This window comes from Notolepis coatsorum, assembly GCF_963971535.1.
Source record: "Notolepis coatsorum genome assembly, chromosome: 20".
In the NCBI taxonomy this organism is placed as follows: domain Eukaryota; kingdom Metazoa; phylum Chordata; class Actinopteri; order Aulopiformes; family Paralepididae; genus Notolepis; species Notolepis coatsorum.
The window spans coordinates 67,830,446-67,850,798 of NC_140184.1; the positions used below are offsets into that span (position 1 = coordinate 67,830,446).

Consider the following 20,353-nt stretch of genomic DNA (forward strand, 5'->3'; position numbering starts at 1 on the left):
CAGCAGCCTCTTTTCACCTGGCAGCGAGGACTCTCATTGGGAGTGTAATGCGTGGGAGGGCACACTACCTCACCCAGATCCCTTCCTCGCTGTGCAGGCGCCTTGACCGACCTGTAGGAGTCGCTGTTTACAACTACCAGATTACTACCCACCGGCTTCCCTCCCGCTGACACTGCCAATTGTGTCAGTATGACGACCGGCCAAGCCGGAGGCACCGCTGGCAGCTGGATTCGATACCAGTGTCTCTGTGGTGGTAGACAGACGCTTAGTCCGCTGCGCTACCCGGCCGCCCATAGACTTTCACTTTCATACTTTACATGAATAGAACAGCACAAACAGAAGCCGACTGTTTACACTCATACTGTATATCTTCATATATGCAACATAGTTGCATCAGAGTTGCATAGTATGCAACTGTATTGAAACTACGACACAATCTTATGTCATAAAACTAAGATATTCTCATGCTTGCAGTGTGAACCAAATGCAAGAAAACAAACTAAATTATATCTCCCCCAGTTAAGCTCTATGTACCTTCCTAATGTCAAACAATGTTCCAATGTTATCCCTAAGTTTATTATTATAATATATACATTTTCCTTTTTTTTTTTACTATTATATTTTTCCATACCAAAAGTACAAATTGAATGGATCACAAAATTAAATGCATATAAAAGTAGAGCACTGCTCTGATGTGCAATGCACTTTCAACAATAGTCAGGACAAAGTATGCCTAAAATACACTTCACTTGGAGTTATAATCTTTCTGCTAAGCCTTAATCAAATTAAATTAGTAGCAAACAGGCACTCCTAATTAAATGGTAGCCCACATTTGTTGCTTAATATGTATTAATTAAGCTGAGCATGCCCAACCAGAGCTCTAAATATGACGGATAATAGTTCAGGGCATGGAGGATTTCACAGAGGCTAAAGAGCTCTGACAAGATCACGCTTTCCATGTATTAATTAAAACAATGAAGCTTAATTAACATCCATAGTTTTAACACTGTGATGACAAGATGCAAATCAGAAGAACTGGGACTGCTTGATAGAAGAATCCCTACATTCAATACTGTTAAACAGTGGTCAGATGTAACTGTATTGATGTACTTTTAAAGGGGAATTCCACCGCAAAGCAACATTAAACAAATTTGCCAGATTGAGGCGTAACGGCTTCATTCTCTCTGTGTGGCTGTGCCAACGTGATCTCTGCTCAGGAGGACTATCGGCAGTGGAAGGTGATCATTTGGTAGAGATATATGTCATGATGACACGTAGCTCTAACCTCACTCTATTTAGAAGAAACACAATGGGCGGATCATTTGAATGAAGCCGGAGCATGTGCAGTGCAGTTTAGGGCTAATATCTCTGGCCTGACTATATGTATAGAGCTGGCTGTGAGCGCATTGTACTCTGTAGTAAAGCAATAGTGGGAGTGACCCAGGGTGGAATTCACCTTTAAGTTAAGCACGAAACCTCACAGACCCACGGCCGCTACCTGCGCATGGGTCCCACAAAACGTCCCAGAAGGTCCGCGAGTGGGTGATCCAAATTTGCCACTCATATAGCCCACGACGGCAGTCCTGCGCCCCAATGGAACAACATCCTGGAATTGATTTCTTCCCAATCTAAGACTTGCTGTGTAACATGAGTGAACACTCAAACCTGAAAGACAACCATTGAAGACAATACAACACAAGGACGAATCAGAGCCGCTGCATTTTATGCTCATACTTTTTTAATGTATCACAATGAGCAAGAAACATACTTGATGAAATATTTTCAAAGGAGTATATTCAATTACCATCTACAATCAACTTAACTAGGACAACAAGGTTTTTGTGACAAAAGTTTCTTTAAAAGTCTGAAGTTCCATGTGGTTTTATGTATGTTAGTTTCCATGTAATTTGGTACAGTTTGGAAATCTTCATCATATAATTACAGTAACAAAAAAGCTAACAAGACTACAGTATAGAAAAGACATCAAGAACAACATTTTTGGTTTAACTTGCTCTTTTTTGTACATTGCAAGGCTGTTTTTTTCTACCCTCTGGTGGGCTGCCTGGAGCCACAGAGCCATGCTTGTGAGGCTCGGAGGAGGAATAATTTGAGGAAACAAAAAAAAAAGAAAAAGAAAATGCATAAAAAAACATTGTGGCACCAGAAGTCACAATAGGAACGTGAGAGCTCCAAGTAACAGTTCATCTTTGAAGTTTTGGAGCAAATGGTTTTGTTTGGTTGTTTGTTAGTTTGGTTGTTAATTTTGGTTGATACGCTTATTTTTTTTTGTCTTTTTTGTCTTTTTTTGTTTTTGAGTGTAACTGCCTCTTAAATGACAGTCTAAGATACCCCCCCCCCCCCTCCCCTTTCTCTGTTATCCGTTTCACTTTTTACATGACAGACATGACAGAGAGGGGCGGGCCCACCATCTGACTGGAGAGCTTTACTTGTCACTCAGGAGGACAAGTAGAAGGAAATGAATCAGGTAGTAGCAACAACATGAACCAGGAGAAATGAAGCAAGCGATCTCTGTCCATCCTGTCCTGAACCGGGCATATATGTCCGTCAAAGAGCAGAAGCAGAGAAAAAGAGAGAGAGAGAGAAGAGAGGGAGATAGACAAAGAAAGGAGGAGGAGGCTGCAGCTGGAGCCACTTTATAGTTCAGTTTAATCTGAGGGGGGTTTTCCTCTCTTGTGTTCCCTCACACCAAGTCCACTGGATCCAGAGTCCACTTCCATAGCAGTGTTGTAATCAATAAGGTGGTGATATTAAAGCTGTGCCGAGCCTCTGCCGTCGGCTCCCGTGCCCAGTTTTGGTGCGTGTGCCCACAGCCTCTCATGTCCTCTTTATACCAAACCTCTCCAACGTTTTTCCCAGAGTTCCTTTTTTTTATTTTATTTATTTTATTTTCATTCCTTCTTCGTCTCCCCAAAAAAAGGAAAAAGGAAGAAAAAAAGGATGTCTTGTTTTAAATATATCTATATCTGTATACAGGTACACGTTCATTTTCACAGTGGGCAAAAAGATGACCTCTACAGCAAAACCTTATCTTGCTTTGTTAGAATGTCCATGAAAATCAAGTATCCCAATGTGAGTCCATGGATCCCAGCGATCTACTGTGGCCAATCGAGCCACAATAAAATATACACGTATCTGGGGCACAAATTGTATTTTTTTTTCTTTCAACTGCATAAAGCTTTGGCCACATTCATATATTCAATCAAAAGTAAAAACTGCTCAGTGCGTCGGTATCATCATTCTCCTCATTTTGATTATTGTTATTTTCGAAATTTGGATTTTCTAAAATGTTCTGTTATTTATCATCCAACTATTGTGGTTCAGTACATTTTGGTGTGTTAATAGGTGTAATTATAAAATAAAATATATAAAAACTCAAATTGATGCTGGCTCTTATGAAACAGACACACACACAAAAACATACATACACACACACAGAGACAAACATGCACACACACGCGCACACACACACACACACACACACACACACACAGACACACACACACACACACACACACACACACACACACACACACACACACACACACACACACACACACACACACACACACACACACACACACACACACACACACACACACACACACACACACACACACACACACACACACACACACACACACACACACACACACACACACACACACACACCATGCTGGCTAAATCTGTTGTGGACACCTTGACTTTGTCCTCCACAAAAGAGCCCAAAACTAAGATTACACTTTAGAAATAAAATAAGAGATCAAACAGTGTCATTAAGACAACAAATATAAGAACATTATCACACCATAAAGTGGCCAGGTCATATAATAAAGATTCTTTTTTAATTTCAGCAATTCAAATTAAAGCTAGTGTTAATTTATATGAGAAAAAAAAGTAATATACAGGAACTAAAATAACGTACAAATAGTTATAAGAAAATAATAATAAAATGTCTGACATTATCTGAAAACCAAAATAAAGCAAATGTATTCAAGAAGAAACTGTACAACATTAGAAGTCTCAAAAATAATCATTATGAACAATATTCTAAATAACAGGACTTTAGAGGAGTGGCAAGCTTGCAGACCAAATCAACCGAATTTCAACAGCATGCTGAAGTATTAACACCAAATCACATTGCTCTGCAAGACGTAACACTTTTAACACATTTCCGAGATTGTGCATTGTATCAATTATGGCTAATACAATTGCTGTACACTAGTGGCCAAAAAGCAGTTTTCCCATAAATTTAAATAGGTCTTGGTTTTGGTATATAGAAATTAAATAAAAAGTTTAGTTCATCTAGAAGGGAGGGGATACCTAAGCACATCCAACATGGGAGTGGGTGACTTCTTTGGACAATGAAAAGTGTGACATACCTCTTAACTATCAGAAACGAAAGGGATATCTTCAAAAAAACCTCCTGCTTTTTCCAGACGTAATGCTTTGGAATGAAGATGTCCCTTAGAAACCTGTAATCAATATCGTGCATGAACATGGCACCCTGTAGTCACCTGGGGTCAATCACAGCCGGATCTCCCAGGAAGGGGCGACCACTTCTTTAGCAAAATAGCCATTATTTCCTTCTGAGACTAATTGTAAGTTGAGAGGCATGATGACACTAAACCTATGAGCCGCACCAGTACCAGATGTATTATATACAGATTTTTGGTAACCACTATTACTTGCTTTAACAAGTGAGCAACAACCTTGACTGGATGGAGGGATTCTCAGCAACTTTCCATGCCAGCAAAACATGACACATCCGTGTCACATGTGTCTAGTAACTCGTGATGCTAAATTTACACAACAGCTTACAGTCACCTTAGAAAAAAAAAGAAAAAAAAATAGATAATGATAATTAAAAATCAATAGAAATTAAATAGAATCAGTCATTGCTTAAGAAAAAAAATCCATTGTGATATTTGGAATGCACTGTTTCTTTACAAACGTTATAGATCATTGGCTTTAAACATTGGTCTGTTCAAAAAGAAAATTCGCAAAATGTCCTTTGGAACACGTATATTCACAGTCTTCAAAGTTCCGTTTTTGCAACAAGAAAAAAAAAAGGTGTCGCAGAGGCAGGAAAATGGTTTATTGTTTGTTTTAGTTAAAGCTTAGCCAAACGCAAAATGAGCATGCATCTATGTAATATTTTTTTTTTCTTCAAAATTCGACATTAGCAGCAAAACGTATGTCCTCGAAGACCAGACCTTATACATTTTCTTAAAAAATGGACTTTTGAGTGTGACAGAAAAGTCAAAACAAAGATTAATAACCTCTATCTTACAAACTGCAATGGCTCTGTAACGGTGCTACTCCACAATGCAAGGACAAGGGCCCTTTTTGGTATTTGGTATTCTTGGTATATACGTAAAAAAGCCACCCGTTCGCTCGCAAAGAAGCAAAGACGGCAACTCTAATGCGTACTCCTTTATCTTTTAAAACTTAGTTTCCTTTCCTCTAAAAACAGCAACAAATTCTCAAGTATAAAGAAGACTCTTTTCTCATCTTCATGCACCAATGGTGAAAGTGTTAAGTCTTTGGATTTTCTTTTCGTTTTAAAGCGTGAGAATTATTATTAGTATTTATTTTTTCATTTTCATCTATGACAATAACGAAAGAAAAAGAAAAGAAAAAAGCCTAAATGAAAATTAAGTTGAGGAAAAAAGACTGTAGCCACACTACATGAAAAAACAAAAAGACCTGCTTTGCAGTGCACAAGGGAGTATTAACTATCTCCATATCTACAAACACAGGAGATGAGGGAACAACAGGCGAGAAGGGGGAGGGACGAGAGTGAGAAATAGGAGTCAGACAGTGGTAAGTGCACAAAGGTAACAAAAAACAAACAAACAAACAAACAAATGAAAAAAAACTAAAACATTTTCAACATTTCACCCAGGATCTTTGTTCTTTTTGGTTAGCGTCAGACCAACCAAACCAGAGAGCTAAAGTTATTTTGAACGAGAGGATCCTGCCTTGTCATAGAGTGGCATTCGGGTGAACTTTAGCCAAGAAGCTGAGAATAAGACAGAAATAAAGTTTAGATAAGTTACCTGTCCATAATCTAGTCTATCGGAATGACCAAGACAACATCAAATGAAGCGTCTTAAAGTTGGACGATACAAAAGCTAAATGTACACAATTTTTTTTTCTTTTTTTTCAATCTACCATACCGTTTAAATTCATTTCCAATGCAACAATCTACTTAACACCAAAAATTTTCATATCTATCATAAATACAGAAAGTTCTTTTTATCAAAAATCTTTTAGCGCCCATCAACACGTCTGCAATGTTCTCCTTGTCTGGGTAAAATGGGATTGTTAATTTCCCCCTTTAAAATGATTCCAAATATTAAAATCAGCAGATCAACTAACCTTTTTGAATGCCCAGAAATGATGCCTTAATTATATAGTTTCGTTCATTTTTAAAACTTTCTGTCGTTAAATCAATAGAAAAAGCTATGTTCATCTCCTGTTTGAAACAAAAGGTGTAAAACATGGATTTCTGTAACAGAAAAATGTCTGTGAGCTGTTGACCTGAGAATAAAATAGACATTACATTATTCTTTTTACCTTTGCAAGCCATTGGTATTTGAATGCTTAAATAGCAAGAAAACTGATAGACTATTCTCCCATACATTACATACTGGCTTTGTGTGACTGTGCTATTAAGTAGAAATAATTACAAATCAAAAAAGGGACAGCTTGTTGATTCTTCTTTTTTCAAAAGGATTTCTTGGGCCATTTATCAACCTTGAAGGCAGTCCATTGCCAATACAGTACAGCATTCCTTGTATCGTTATCCAAAACCTAACGCAGTGATCGTTTCTATTCTTATACTTTTAGCATGTATTTCATTTGAGATAAATGAAAACAAAAAACAAAACAACAACAAGAAAAAAAGAGAAGAAAACCAGCATGTTGATATGGGAAAACAATCCACTAACATTAAAATTTTTGGTTACAAGCTTTGGAATTGCAGTTAGTCTTTACACATCTTTTTCTGAAATTGGTTTGTATATTTTAAATGTATTTTTAAACATCGCTGCTTTTTGTCATTTTCTTTTCCCATTTGTGTTTTTTTTTGTCTTTTGTGTTTTTTAAATAGTGTCCATCACTGAAAGCTTTTTTACAATCTGATGGAGTCTGTTCCTACACTAGCGAGATTACTACTACAACTACTACTGTCTTTGAGACAGCCGGGCTGCTGCGGCTCCTCCGCCGTCCTGCCCAGCCTGTCCACTGACTTCTGACTGCTGTCAGAGTCAGACTCGTCGCTAAAGACGTCTGTTGGTATCGAGGTCTGAACTCCTGAGGTGCTCAATGAACTTGAGGTAACCGTTGAAGGTGAGGACACTGGAGGGAAAGAGGAGGGCGCGGAGGAGGACGTGGCATTGGGCTTCCCAGCTAAAGCTCTGGAGAAAGGGGCCTGGTGGGGCCAGGGTTTGCCGGCAGCTGTGGTGTTGAGTGCGGTCGTGGAGGAGGAGGAGCACAGGGGTGAGGGGACAGATGAGGATGGCATGGCGGCTGATGTCGTTGGCGGGGGAGGGGGGCTGCTGATGGGATGAGTGGCAGACTGCGAGGTAGATGCGGTGTTAGGTCTGGGGAAGCAGGCAGGAGAGTGAGGTAATAAACTAGTAGCGTGCTCTTTGGCATTTCTGGCTGATCGCTTGATTGTTCTGTGTTTGTGCGACGCCGACTCCAGGTGTTGACTGAGTGCTTTCTCCCCATCCAGCGTGGTGTCACAAGCCAGGCAGTCGTAGAGACTTCCGGCCCCGGCGCCCACGCCGCTGGGCACACGCAGCAACATCTCTTGCAGGTTTGCCACAGATTGACCGAAAAAGCAGATGGACTTAACGTGGGTGACGGCCGCCTCTTCCTTGGTGAAGAGTGCTTGACACTTGCGACACGCCAGCTTATACTGCACCTTGGGGACGATGTACTTGTCCAGGTGGAGGTCCGCAACTTTACCGTCCATCTCGTTCTGCTTGGAGTGTAGTTTATTATGGGAGGAAGAGGAGGAGGAGGAAGAGGTTTCGCTATGGTGGTGGCCTTTCTGTTTCTCCTCTGTTTTCACTGGGTCTTTGGCAGGTTCTTTGCGGTCCCCTGAGGGCTGAGGGGGAACTGGAGTTTGGCTCGCTTTGGGTTGCTGGATCTGCTGAAGCTGCCGCTGCTGCTGTTGTAGCGCCTCCTGCAGGCTCTGCTGATATTGCTGGTAATGCTGAAGCAGGGATCCCGGGGACAGGCCCATCAGTGCCTGGGACAACGTTGGGTTGTAGGGGAAGAGGCTTTCCATGCCATACATGGGCTGCAGGTAGCCCCCTTGGAGTGCCCCAGGTATCTGAGGAGCATAATACGGGGAAAAGCCAGGCATGAAGTAGGGCAGGAATTGACTTGTGAGGAGAGCCGTGGGATCAGATGCCAAAGCAGCCTGCAGGGCCTGGAGCTGGGCAGGGTCGACCACATACTCCATGCCAGGGGTGGGCATGGATGTGGCAGGTACAGCTGCTTCTGGTTTCTCTTTCTTGGCACTGGCAGCAGAAGTGGAGGGGGCCGGGGTGCTTCCTGTGGAAGATGGCGTTGAGGACTTCTCTGCCTTTTCCTTGGGCTTCTCTCTTTCTCTTGACCTCTCAGGATCACGCTCTTTGGGGGGGTCAGACCGGGAGGCTGACTGGGATGTGGAGGAGGTGGATAAGGAGGTGGAGCTTGAGTGGGAGACAGAAGTGCTGGTCTGAGCTGGGCTGGATGAGGAGGGAGGTTTGGTGGGGAGACTAGGCGACGGAACACTGGCACCAGGCATGTTCAGGTGGTTTGGAGGTTTTGGAGGAGTTAAAGCTGAAAAATATAGAATTATAAAGAAGACATAATTGAAGATGGCGTATTTCTTCAATGCCTGTAAGGTTGGTTGACAAAATAATTTAGTCATTGTGAGATTAAAATGTATGTTATAATAGCAACATCGTAGAATTGAATCATGATCAAAAGTAAAAACATGATCACTTCTGCGCCAGGAGGTCCATTATTGACCTTTAAAAAGACTTAGAGCAGCTTAATCAAAACATATATATCCAATGATAATGAGGTCAAGCTCAGCTAATTTTCCCAAGGTCAAAGTGGCTGAAGAGCAAAGTGAGTTATTAGTATTCAGGCTACGGTGGTATTTATTGTTCTCTATTGAGTGGTGGCAGTTAAAGCAGCTTGAAAGCGTGATGACATGTCTAGAGGAAAGCTCTCATTGAATTGGGTATATTTATATGTTGCATTATAGAACCACCTACTGATGCACTGCTGCGGGATAAAATATGAACAAGGTGCCCTCAAAGCTTTATATTATAGTATACAGTAGTTTCATGAGTTATACTGTAAATTCTGTGACGGATTGATTTACGACAATCATTTGAGCCCAGCATTATCTAGTGAGAAAAGTCCTATTCTATACTTTTTGGTTACTATACAGTAGGTTTCCTGGTAATTACTGCCTATATGTAATTACTGCATACAGTATATGAACAATTATCAATATTCCCATTAATTAAGCAGTAGAAATGTGTTTGTTGTTGTTGTTGTTGTTGTTGTTGTTGTTGTTGTTTATAAATACCATAGTGTTTTTGAGTATGATATAAATAAACACCTAAATAAGAGCATGATTTAGAAAGACCAAATAATTTGTTCGGGTTTAAGTTTCTGTAAATACTGGAATGAAATGTTCATCCTGTTTGTCATTTCAGTTACAGCGAAGTGAAACCGGGATGAAAGTCAATCTGTAATTCCTGCTCTTCGAAAAAGTATATCAAATCAAGATTAGCTGAGAACAATCCTGGACTGGGGCAAGCGATCTAACTAGGTGCATGAAATATGAAGCATGTTCACTTGAGGAAGACATACCTGAATTTGACGCGTTGAAATTGGGAAGGGGTGGACTACCGACCCCTGGCAAAAGGACAGGGGGGATCCCTTGCAGATTTGGATAGGCTGACTGTAGGTTCAGAGCCTGCATCGCCGGGTTGTCGAATATCCCCTGCTGCTGCAGCACCTGCTGCTGTGCCAGGCCCAGGACCTCATTGGCTTTCTTAATGCGATCCATCTCTTGCTGGGCCATAAGCTGGCGGACTGTGGCCGGGTCAAAGTACTCTTTCTCTTTATCTAGCTGGCTCCCGATAGTATCCTTCACCTTGGAGATGTGTTGCGGGGAGAAGATGTGGTCACGCACAGACAGGCGCGCGCTGTACTTGATGCTGCACAGTGAGCATTCAGTCCTCGGACCCTCGTAGGATGTATGATTTATTCCAAAGTGCTTAGCCATGCTGAGCTTGGCCTTTTTCTCCTTGGCGCGGGCATTTTGAAACCACACCTGAACCACCCTCTTTGGAAGTCCGATGTCATTGCCGAGTACCTCGCATTCTAGCATAGTGGGAGTCCGATAGTCGTTAAAGCAGGATTTCAGCAACTTTAGCTGGAGGTTAGTCATCTGAGTTCGGAAGCGCTTTTGGCCAGGACGGTCTCCGCTGTCAATGCTCCTGGTGCCGGAAGCTCCAGGGCTCGGAGAACAGGGGTCAGCCATGCTGGATGTTTCACTGTAGTCAATGATATTTTCATTTTCATAGTCTAGTTTAGCGTAATAGCTGGTTGAAGGGCTCACCAGCCCAGAAGACATCTGGTCATCATTTTCAATGGAGGGGGCTGTGCCCCCAGACTTAGACAGGAAATCGCCACTATTTTGGCCATGCTTTGTGTCAACACTGTCGTTCTCAGCGTTAGCCTCATCGCCGGTGGTTGTGTCTGTGATGGCTGTGTTCACTGAGGAACAGTCATCATTATCAAGTTTGTTCTGGTCAAAGCTGAGGTTGACAGAGGACATGGTCGGGCTCTCAAAGTCCTCCATTCCCTCGACTTTAATGGATGAAGGGCTCAGTAAGGCCCTGGGAGACAAATCCATGCCTTTGCTCACTGGTGACAAAGAGGAGCCTTGTCCATCATTACTGGTCGGGGCGAGATGGGCGAAGCTCGAGATATCCAGAGGGTCCAGTTTCATTTGGATCCCTTCCTGCTCATGTAACATCCCAGTGAGAGTGAGATTATATCCAGCACGTTTAGCCTCATGCCAATGGCGGGAGCGAATGTGGGCCTCGAGGGCAGTTTTTGCTTTGAAAAGGGCTCGACAGAAGGGGCACCTGCGATGGGCTTGAGCTGGCCCCACTGCCCTAAATTGGCCTTTCCTCTCCCTCGCTCTGGTATTTTGGAACCAGACTTGCACGACCCTCTTCTTAAGCCCCACCTCATGCGCTATATGATCGAGCATCTTGCGCGTGGGATTCGAGTCTAATAAGTACTTTTGATACAGGATTTCCAGTTGCTCGGGTGTGATGGTGGTTCTGAGGCGCTTGTCTCTCTGTGGCTCTTCGCCACTGTTGGTGCTGTCATTCTCTCCAGGGCTGGTGCCAGCCTTCTCCTCCAACTTCCTCTTGAGGGAGTTCATGGTGGAGGTGGGGGTGGATGGAGAAGTGGCTGAGCTACTGGGGATCTGTGGGATTGCCCCAGACAGCAGCTGACTGGCCAAGAGAGGATTGCTGGGATCAAATAGCATGAAAGACATGTCCATTGGGCGGTCCAGGAATTGCGGGTGGATGAATTGATTTTGCACAGAGAGGAAGTGTAATTGCTGGTGTTCCTGCCAGTGCTCGAAAGAGGGGAAGCCAACTTTGCACTGCTCACACTGGTATTGGATCATCTGCTGCGCCAGCTGTTGTGTGGCAGAGGTCAGGTGTTGGTTTATGGTCATGTGGGCACTCTGAGAGGAGGCCTGGGTCTGAGAGGCTGACGGACCACACTGCTGCTGCTGCTGCTGCTGCTGCTGAGAGAAGGAAGGAGACGAATGTTTGATGGTCTTAGTCTGAGGCTTCTCTTCTCGCTGAGATCGATGGTGCTGAGTCTCAGATTGGGGCTGATGCACAATCTCCTGTTTAATAGAAGTCTGGTTCTCACGTGGATCCGCAGACATGTCTGGCAGATGTTTGGGCTTCTCCTCATAGGAGTTTGAGGTGTTTGCCGGCGACGCCTCCTCTTTCTCAGAAGACGAGAGGTGCGAGAATGCGGATGTAGAGGGCGGGAGGGGGCAGAGGCTTGAGGAGGAGGGCATAGGGGTGTGACAGGAGGACCCAGAGGGGGTATAATATTCATGCGAAAGATCCATTGAATCCTCATTTTGGCTGTCGTACTGCCCGTCATCGTCTTCGTCTTTGTAGCAAAGCTTCTTTTGGTGTTTTATCAGGTCAAATATACGTTGGAAAACCAGACTGCATTTCTTGCACTGGTAATTCAGATTGGTGGTGCGAATGTAGCGGTCATTTGACAACTCTCTTCTCTCGCCGTCTTTTGCACCGTCGCCCTGATTTTCATAATTCTTTCTCGCCTTCTGACGTGCATTCTGAAACCAGACAACGATAACTCGAGTGGGGAGGGTCAGGAGGTTGGAGAGCTGTTCGAATTCATCGTCTTTAGGATAAGCATTAGCATCAAAGAAGTCCTGAAGCACTCTCAGCTGGTAGTCGGTAAACCTGGTTCTGGATGATCTCTTGCTTCCATAACACTCCTGTTTCTGGGGCTCAGGGGAGGGTGGTTTAGAGTCAATCTTGGTGTCCTCTAGAGTAGTTATTGGTGGGTTGTTGAAATTGTACGGTGAGTCTTTGTTGCGCTGACGCTCTTTGAAGAGGGTGTTTCTGAACCAGTGCTTGATGACTTTTTGGGGCAGCCCTGACTTGTCAGCCATTTCTTTAATCTGATCCTCATTTGGCGAGTTGTTGATATCAAAGTACTGTCTCAGGACCCTGAGCTGGTCGTCTGTGATACGTGTCCGTGGCCTCTTATTCTGCTGCTGCTGTAGCATGGCTGGTGTGAGCTGTTGTTGGTAGAGTTGGGCCAGGTCTGCGGCCAGGCCCGCCTCCATACATGACATCTGGGGATTCAACTGAGAGGGCAATGACTGAAGAGACATTGACTGCATCATGAGTGGTGAGAAAAGGGGCAGATCCATTGGGATAGAAATTTGGGCCATAGAAATCTGGGGCTGCGGGGGTGGTACAGTCGGAGGTGTAAGGGAGGGAGCAGAGATGGGAATATTTGGTGTTGGTGCTCTCTGTGGGGGAGGTGGAGGAGGAGGAGGAGGAGGAGGAGGTGGCGGTGGTGGAGGAACGGGTGCAGCCTCTGGTGTCTGGGGTCTCAGTGGATACAGTTTATCATACTGCTCTCTGTATTCCTTAGCAAACCTCTCAAGGGATCGGAATGGAAAGAAGGACTGGTGGATGTGCTCTTGATGACTCTTTAAAATCAGTATGTTTGAGAACAGCTTGCCACAGGCCTCACATTCCAGCTTCTCTAATCCCTCGATGGGGTCCACCACTCTTGTTATCCCACCTGGACCACTTGAAACTGTAGGCCCATTCCCAGCTGGCTTTTTCTGAGCTTTCTGCTTGTTTTCATTGTATTGAATCACTAACTCAAATCCAAAATTCTCCAGGAGGGCTTTAGTTGCATTTCCACGAGCATCTGACGCAATTCTTGGTGGAGGCAAGCCGGGTTCATGGTTTGCATTAACCGATGTCTGCTGTATATCTCTTCTCTCTTTTGACTTGTTATCTGTGGAATCTTTAATAACAGCATCTTCAGTTTTCTCACTCATGTCTTTATCTCTGGTTTCCCTTTCTTTGTCATTATGAGAGGAAGGCACCTTCTGCTTTTTCTCAGCATGGTGGAGGAGAGAAGCACTCTGTTGCAATAAGGCCATCTGCCCCTGGGCCTGGGAGTGCGCCTGTTGCTGCTGATGTTGTTGTTGTTGTTGTTGTTGTTGTTGATGATGCTGCTGCTGCTGTTGTTGCTGCTGCTGCTGCTGTTGTTGTTGTTGTTGTTGTTGTTGTTGTTGTTGATGATGATGGTGATGATGATGATGTTGTTGTTGTTGTTTCTGCTGCTGCTGTTGTTGCTGTTGTTGTTGTTGTTGCTGCTGTTGCTGCTGTTGTTGTTGTTGTTGTTGCTGCTGTTGTTGTTGCTGATGCTGCTGAAGGTGGTGGTGCATCAGCTGCTGCTGCAAACAGCTCTGCTGGGCTGAGTTCTTCAGGTCCTCCAGCAGAGACGAAGTGGAGGAGCCTGCCAGGCTACTGAGGTTTATCTCTGGGTTCAGCTGGAATTCTGCTCCAGGGATGTAGAACGGGAAGAGCAGCTGCTGCTGCTGCAATGGGAGAAGAGCATCAGTGGTCATGGGGAAGTGCTGTAGAAGTGCTGGGTTGAAGAGCTGTGACTGGAGGATAGCGGCCTGCTGTTGGAGCTCCTGTTGAAGCTGTGCCTGAGCCTGAGCCTGGGCCTGAGCCAAATGCTGCTGCTGCTGAAGCTGCTGCTGTTGCTGTTGCTGCTGCTGCTGCTGCTGCTGCCCCCTGGCCGACAACATGTCTGAAAACTTCTTCTTCTTTGTTTCGTGGTTCTCGGATGGTGAGGGATGACAGCTCACTGAAGAGTTCCCCAGGCTTTCAATGCTGTGAGACTGGCTCATGTGGTTGCCTGCGAGCATACTCTGTACAGTCTGAGACCCAGAAGAGCTATGGTTGCTAGTGCTCGAAGTTGAGTTGGTGGCTGGGCTTGGGTTCGGTGTTGAAGTGCTGATAGACGATCCACCACCCATACCGGAAGCACTGCCGGAGCTAGTGCTTCCTCCTGCGGCTTCCAGTTTGGCTGCCCGGGCCTTGGTCTGGTGCAGGACAGAGCGCATGTGTATCTCCAGAGTAGAACTCTGGCTGTATGCCACGTTACACGTGCTGCATTTGAATGGTTTGTTGTCAGGGCTGCTGGTAGGCTCAGGTTGACCAGTGGTGGACTCCTGCAGAGCTCTCTTCACCTTGTGCAGGTGGGACACAGAGTTGTAATGAACCAGAAGGATGTTCTTCTGTGTAAAGGATTCTTTGCACACTGTGCACTTGAAAGGACGAGATGGATCCAAGAACTTCTCCATAGTAAAGTTAGGGCCCTTTCTGAATGGCAGAGCGCGTTTGGGTTCAGATCCCGAATCTTCCAGCAGTGAACCAGAGTCACTTCCAGTTGGACTCTGTTTTTCCTCCGGGTCACTTTCGTCTCCTTCCTTGTCGTCGTCTCCCAGGCCTCCGTGCTCCTCACCGAGGGATGGGTCGCCCATGATCATAATGTCTCCATTCATCAGTAAGCCTCCGTAGAGCTGCTGGATATCGGCTTCGCTGAGCTCTAGGTGGCTGGTCTCCAAATGTTTCTTCAAGGCCTGCAGGGTTCTAAAGCTTCGCTGGCAGAGGCAGCACATGGTGGCAGCCCTGATCACATGATACTGTGAGTGGAGCTGCAGCTTCTCCACGGTCTTGAATGCCAGGCTGCACTGGTTACAACGGTACTTGTAGACGTGGCGATCCGAAACAGGTAGCTGGGGCCTTTTATTGTGAACCTCATTGAAGTGCATCTGGAGGGAGTTGGAGGACTTGAAGAACTGGTTACAGCCTTTCTTCCAACACAGGAATCCTGTGGCATCATCCCTTCCTGACTGCTGCTCCTCCAGAGGTGACTTGCGGGCTTCAGCTATTTCTGTTGGCAATGAGACCCCCTTCTCTGGCTCAGCATCAGACGCATCTGTCAATAAATGCAATAAAAGAGAAGAATAAAAAAAAATGCACACAAACTTTTTGCATAAACATTTTGTTTCAAGTCATATTTTCACTGAAAGCACTGCAATTATGATTACAGAATCCTCACAGGAATGTTCTTTTCCTTTGGCCTTGACATGATCAACTGTGTTTCCACCAAAAAAGTTAAACTGCTATTTCTGAAGAAAGAAATGGACATCTAGTTTCTGCTTATCTGCTATATGTAATAGTGATTACTTATAATAACATTAACTCATTGGACGCCAGACCCGATGATAGTCGGGTTAACTCGCCGACCGTTCAGCGCCAATCACTAGTATAGTCGGGTTTTAGTCGTTATTTCTTTTATTAGCGATATCCATTAATTTTCATCCATCCAGCCTGATGTTATCGCTGGGAATGGGTCTGAGCTCGCAAAAGGGCAAATACCGCCTCCTACGCCTTCCGGCTGGTATTGCACTCCACTGGGAATGGTATAGTTTTTTTCTGGGACGATCCAAGCCGTGCAGGCGGGTTTAAATTATCAGGCGAGGTAACCTGATTTCAACGTTACATCTGCGACGCTGCCCCCCCCCCCCCCTCATATGCAATGCTGTTGAACGTGGCACGGACCTCCGCGCCCAGTACTTCAAATGGCGATCAGATAATTGGATTATTTCTTCGGATACAAGGTAAGAACATTATATATAAATTTGATCGTTGATCTGATATGTATTTCTACCCGATCTACGCTGTATCTGTGTGTGTATGTGTGGCTGTTTTCCGTTGGGTGGGAGGAGGGGGGGGATCGGCACACCGGTCTAAACAACATTGCATGCGTGCATGAGGAAGGATAATAATTATGATCTAGCGTTGATTTCAGGAAGATTCGATAATCAGCCGAAAAATTACAACGTATTTTGTGTATTCCACTAAAGGGCTATTATCGTGTCTTTCTCTGGAATTACTAGAAATCACCAAAACTATACTTGTATTCAAAATGGTATAAAACGGAAATGTACAGATGAAAAAACAATCCGTTTTGTACATGTTGACTGCAAGCAACTCACTGATAATCGACGAGTGTATTAGACCCATAGCCATAATTTAAGATATATTTTAAGCACTCGCAAATCTCCCGCTCCTCCCATTGATTAAAGCGGTGGCGCTCTAGCGCCCTCTGGCGCACTTAAACGTGGCTGTCAATGAGTTAATGTTATCTCAAAGTATTTTTGTTTACTTTGTCATTTAAAGTGTAGACAATAAATAAAGAAATAACCACCATTATGCAACTACGTGAAAATACTAGCAAAAATGGTTTATTATTGCAATTTCTTTCCTAACGTCTGTGAGAAAGTCCTGCAATGAATAATAATCATGTACCGGTGTTTACTGAAGCATTTCGAATATTATTTACATATAACATCCTTATTAAATATAGACAGAAGTGTAACTAACCGTTTAGTTTCTTTGTATCCTCCGAGCTGGAGTTGGCTGTGGCCTGGGGGTTGCCGTGGGCCTCCCTATCTGGACCAGGAACAGGTATGAACATGCTAGCTGGTAGGACCTCAGTTGCTGTGACCTGGAAAACCAACCACAAGGAAAGTCCGCCGTTAATAACGATCTCATTCATTCACAGTAGAATGTAATATTCATGTAAGCCCAAATCTAGGTAGACTAAACGAGCATGTGAATAAAAGGCAATGTGGATATGAAGTGTCAATAAAATGTTTCCATATTTGCCATTTTCAATATTCGATAAATTAAGAGATGTCACCGGGACCTGGTTGAAGTCCTTACTCGGTTACACACATGCATAATACTGCAATCACATAGACCGCTCTCACATGCACGTGTCTGCAGACGCACACCAGTAATTACATCATTTTTTACTTGATTTTCCATTCCTGGAATTTGCACTTTGATCACTGCTGGTGTTTTGTCATGTGCCCGCTAAGTTCTGCTGCAGCTAATTAGTGAGATGGGCTGAAAGGCCTACCTTACTGAAGAGCTTGTTAGACAGCCTAATGAAATAATTATAAAAAAAAATAAAGGACATCCCATTCCAGTGAGGAGAGCGATGCCTTCTAGGCATCTAACCACTATCCATCTAGTGAAAATAGCCTCAGCTTATCTAGCTTCAATCACCCTCTTATAATGTGCTGCTGTTTGTCATGTCAGTGGAATTAAAACATAATTCAGATTAAGAGGAAATACGAAATTAGAAGGAACAGGACACCCACATATGGAAACAGTTTGGTGCAGTTTTTTCCCATACACAGACATGAAACAGATCTATCCGATAGGCGTTTTCAAATAATAATACAAAAAAAGATTAGTTAAAAAAAGGATTTGTTTCTATTATTTGAGTTGGAACATTCCAAGGAGCAATGAATATTGATTTATAAAGTGCAGAGGAGCGCTCAGGTTTTCTCTGCTCTCCAAAGGTTGAAGTCAATCATCTGTGAATGACAGCAACCTCCCTTTATCCACGCTACCCCTCCCCCTCCCCACCTCTCCCTCTGATAGCCTCTCTCTTTTCCCCCCCAAAAAAGATGACAATTCATCAAATGCACTCATTAACCGGCACCCATTTAACAGAAATCATTGTGCGAGATTGGAAGAGGCTGGGAGACGAGGCAGTGTCTGCTTCACCTTCCTTCAATTAACTCCCCAAACAGAATAATCAGCCTCACTCTCCACGACGCATTTCAATTCATCCCACCCGCCCCACGACAGCCCATCCCACCCCACCCTGCACCACCCCACCCCACCCTGCACCACCCCACCCTCCCCCATCCACATTGCTTCTCTCCTGTACCTTTGTTTCAGCATCACTCTTTGCTTTTTCTTGGACAACCCTTCTCCACAATCCTATGAGCCCTGTCACGGCTCAAGCTGACGCTTTAGATAAAAACCTCAGCGAAATGACAAAATGTAAATGTAAATGTCATAGTTATCCTTTAGAATGGGTGGCGCCTAAACCTTTTGACCGTGGAGGGCCAAGGACCAAAAACCAAAACCTACATGGAATTTGACCGCAGGAATTTTGACAAGTAGATAATAATGCCTTAGGTCTTATGACCATATGTTTATTGTTTGTAATATTCAAGATCACTCATGAAATAGAGAGAGACCAAATCTGAAATCGTTCTACTCTTTTTTACTGGAGGGACACAAATAATGTAAAATTTGGCCCGTGATATCAAATGACTGTATACAAATTTTTTTTAAAGCAAAGAATCTGAAAATAGAATGCAACTCAAGCAATTAATTTAGTGTGCTATAATTTTTCAAAGTATGTGGAAACAATACTTCTCATTCAAAATGAACAGTTCCCGAAAAGAACAATTCCTGACTGCAGTCTCCAGCTCTCTGCTCTGTCTCTGTTATAAGGAGTCCTTTTCAGTCCTTCTGACAGAGATGATGAGGAGATGGTTGCAACACAGCAGACCAGGGACGCTTCTCCTTCCTTTGTTGTGCTGCTCTCCACTCTCATTCTGCTCTATCTCTCACAAAGTGGAAAATTAATGCAACCAGTATGGAGAGTTGCAAAAAAACCAAAACATAGCATTGATTTACATTACAAAGTGGACCGTTCCTAGACAACTGCTTCATTAGGCGATGAGAGGCAAGAGCAGAGAGTATCCCAAGGTCACTTTTAATTTGGACCGCCTAATTGGCAAACATAGTTCAAAATGGCTATCATCTAGCCAGACTCAGAATTAATGAAGCACAATTATTTTCATTACCCCTATCTTAGACAGACAGAAAATGAGACATAGAGAGAGGGAGGGAGGGAGGGAGGGAGGGAGGGAGTAATGGAGAGGGGGAGGAGAGAGAGAGAGAGAGAGAGAGAGAGAGAGAGAGAGAGAGAGAGAGAGAGAGAGAGAGAGAGAGAGAGAGAGAGAGAGAGAAGGGTGCAGGAAAAAAGGAGTGCAGAGGGGGCAAATGGAGGGAGGGAGGGAGGGAGGGAGTGAGCGCATCTTTATGCATGAAATAAAAGTCACCTATTTCAGAATTCATTAGGCTCCTCTGCTAGACACGTGAAAACGGATAGAGTACCTTTCCATCTACATTCACCAGTTGTAAAAAAAAAAAGAAAAAAGAAAAGAAAAAAAAAAAAAAAAAAATGAAAAAGAGACGCCGGCTTTAATGTGTGTTATATTACCTCTGTTCTATCATGTGCCTCTTGTAGTGGCTCAGTGCATTGCTATCTCTATAAAAGAATGGAATATTGCTTGTCGTCCATACTAATGCGCTTGCCATTTGCTTCCTAGTCGGGGGAAGAGACAAAACAGCTAGGCGGGAGACAATGTTTTACTGAATGATTGTCCGAGACCAACAAACAACACCGGCTCAGTCATTTACAGGAAAAGTGAGAGGAATATTTCCCCTGTGTGATGATTATAATAAAGTAAGGATGGTAAGGATGTTCCCTCTGGTCCGCCGGTTTGCTCTGTATTTCTATTCATATACATATACCTTTACGATGTGAACCACCAGATTCGGGTTATGAGCATCATCGTATTTCTTTATTAGTGGAGCCGAAAGACTTTTAGATAGTATTTCAAAGGATTAGGAAGTATAGTCGTGCTTTGCGTGCAGACACACACCTCTCATTGTTTCTGTGCAATCTGTGCATTCATTATTCCCACGAGAGTCCAGCTTGGCTAGATTCATAGTGAATAATAATATTT

At 43.8% G+C, this 20,353-nt stretch overlaps 1 protein-coding gene across 1 annotated transcript in view; it reads right to left on the bottom strand.

The window, feature by feature from the left end:
• Window positions 1-1,763: 1,763 nt before the first annotated feature.
• The window catches only part of zfhx3b (zinc finger homeobox 3b), a gene marked incomplete at its 5' end in the record, with an annotated part of 130,807 nt that continues 112,217 nt past the window's right edge, over window positions 1,764-20,353 (bottom strand). The window contains 4 exon segments of the mRNA XM_084337139.1: window positions 1,764-8,862; window positions 9,913-13,840; window positions 14,075-15,660; window positions 17,112-17,235. Of these exon segments, the coding sequence (XP_084193265.1) occupies window positions 7,157-8,862; window positions 9,913-13,840; window positions 14,075-15,660; window positions 17,112-17,235 (7,344 nt within the window). The 3' untranslated portion in view covers window positions 1,764-7,156.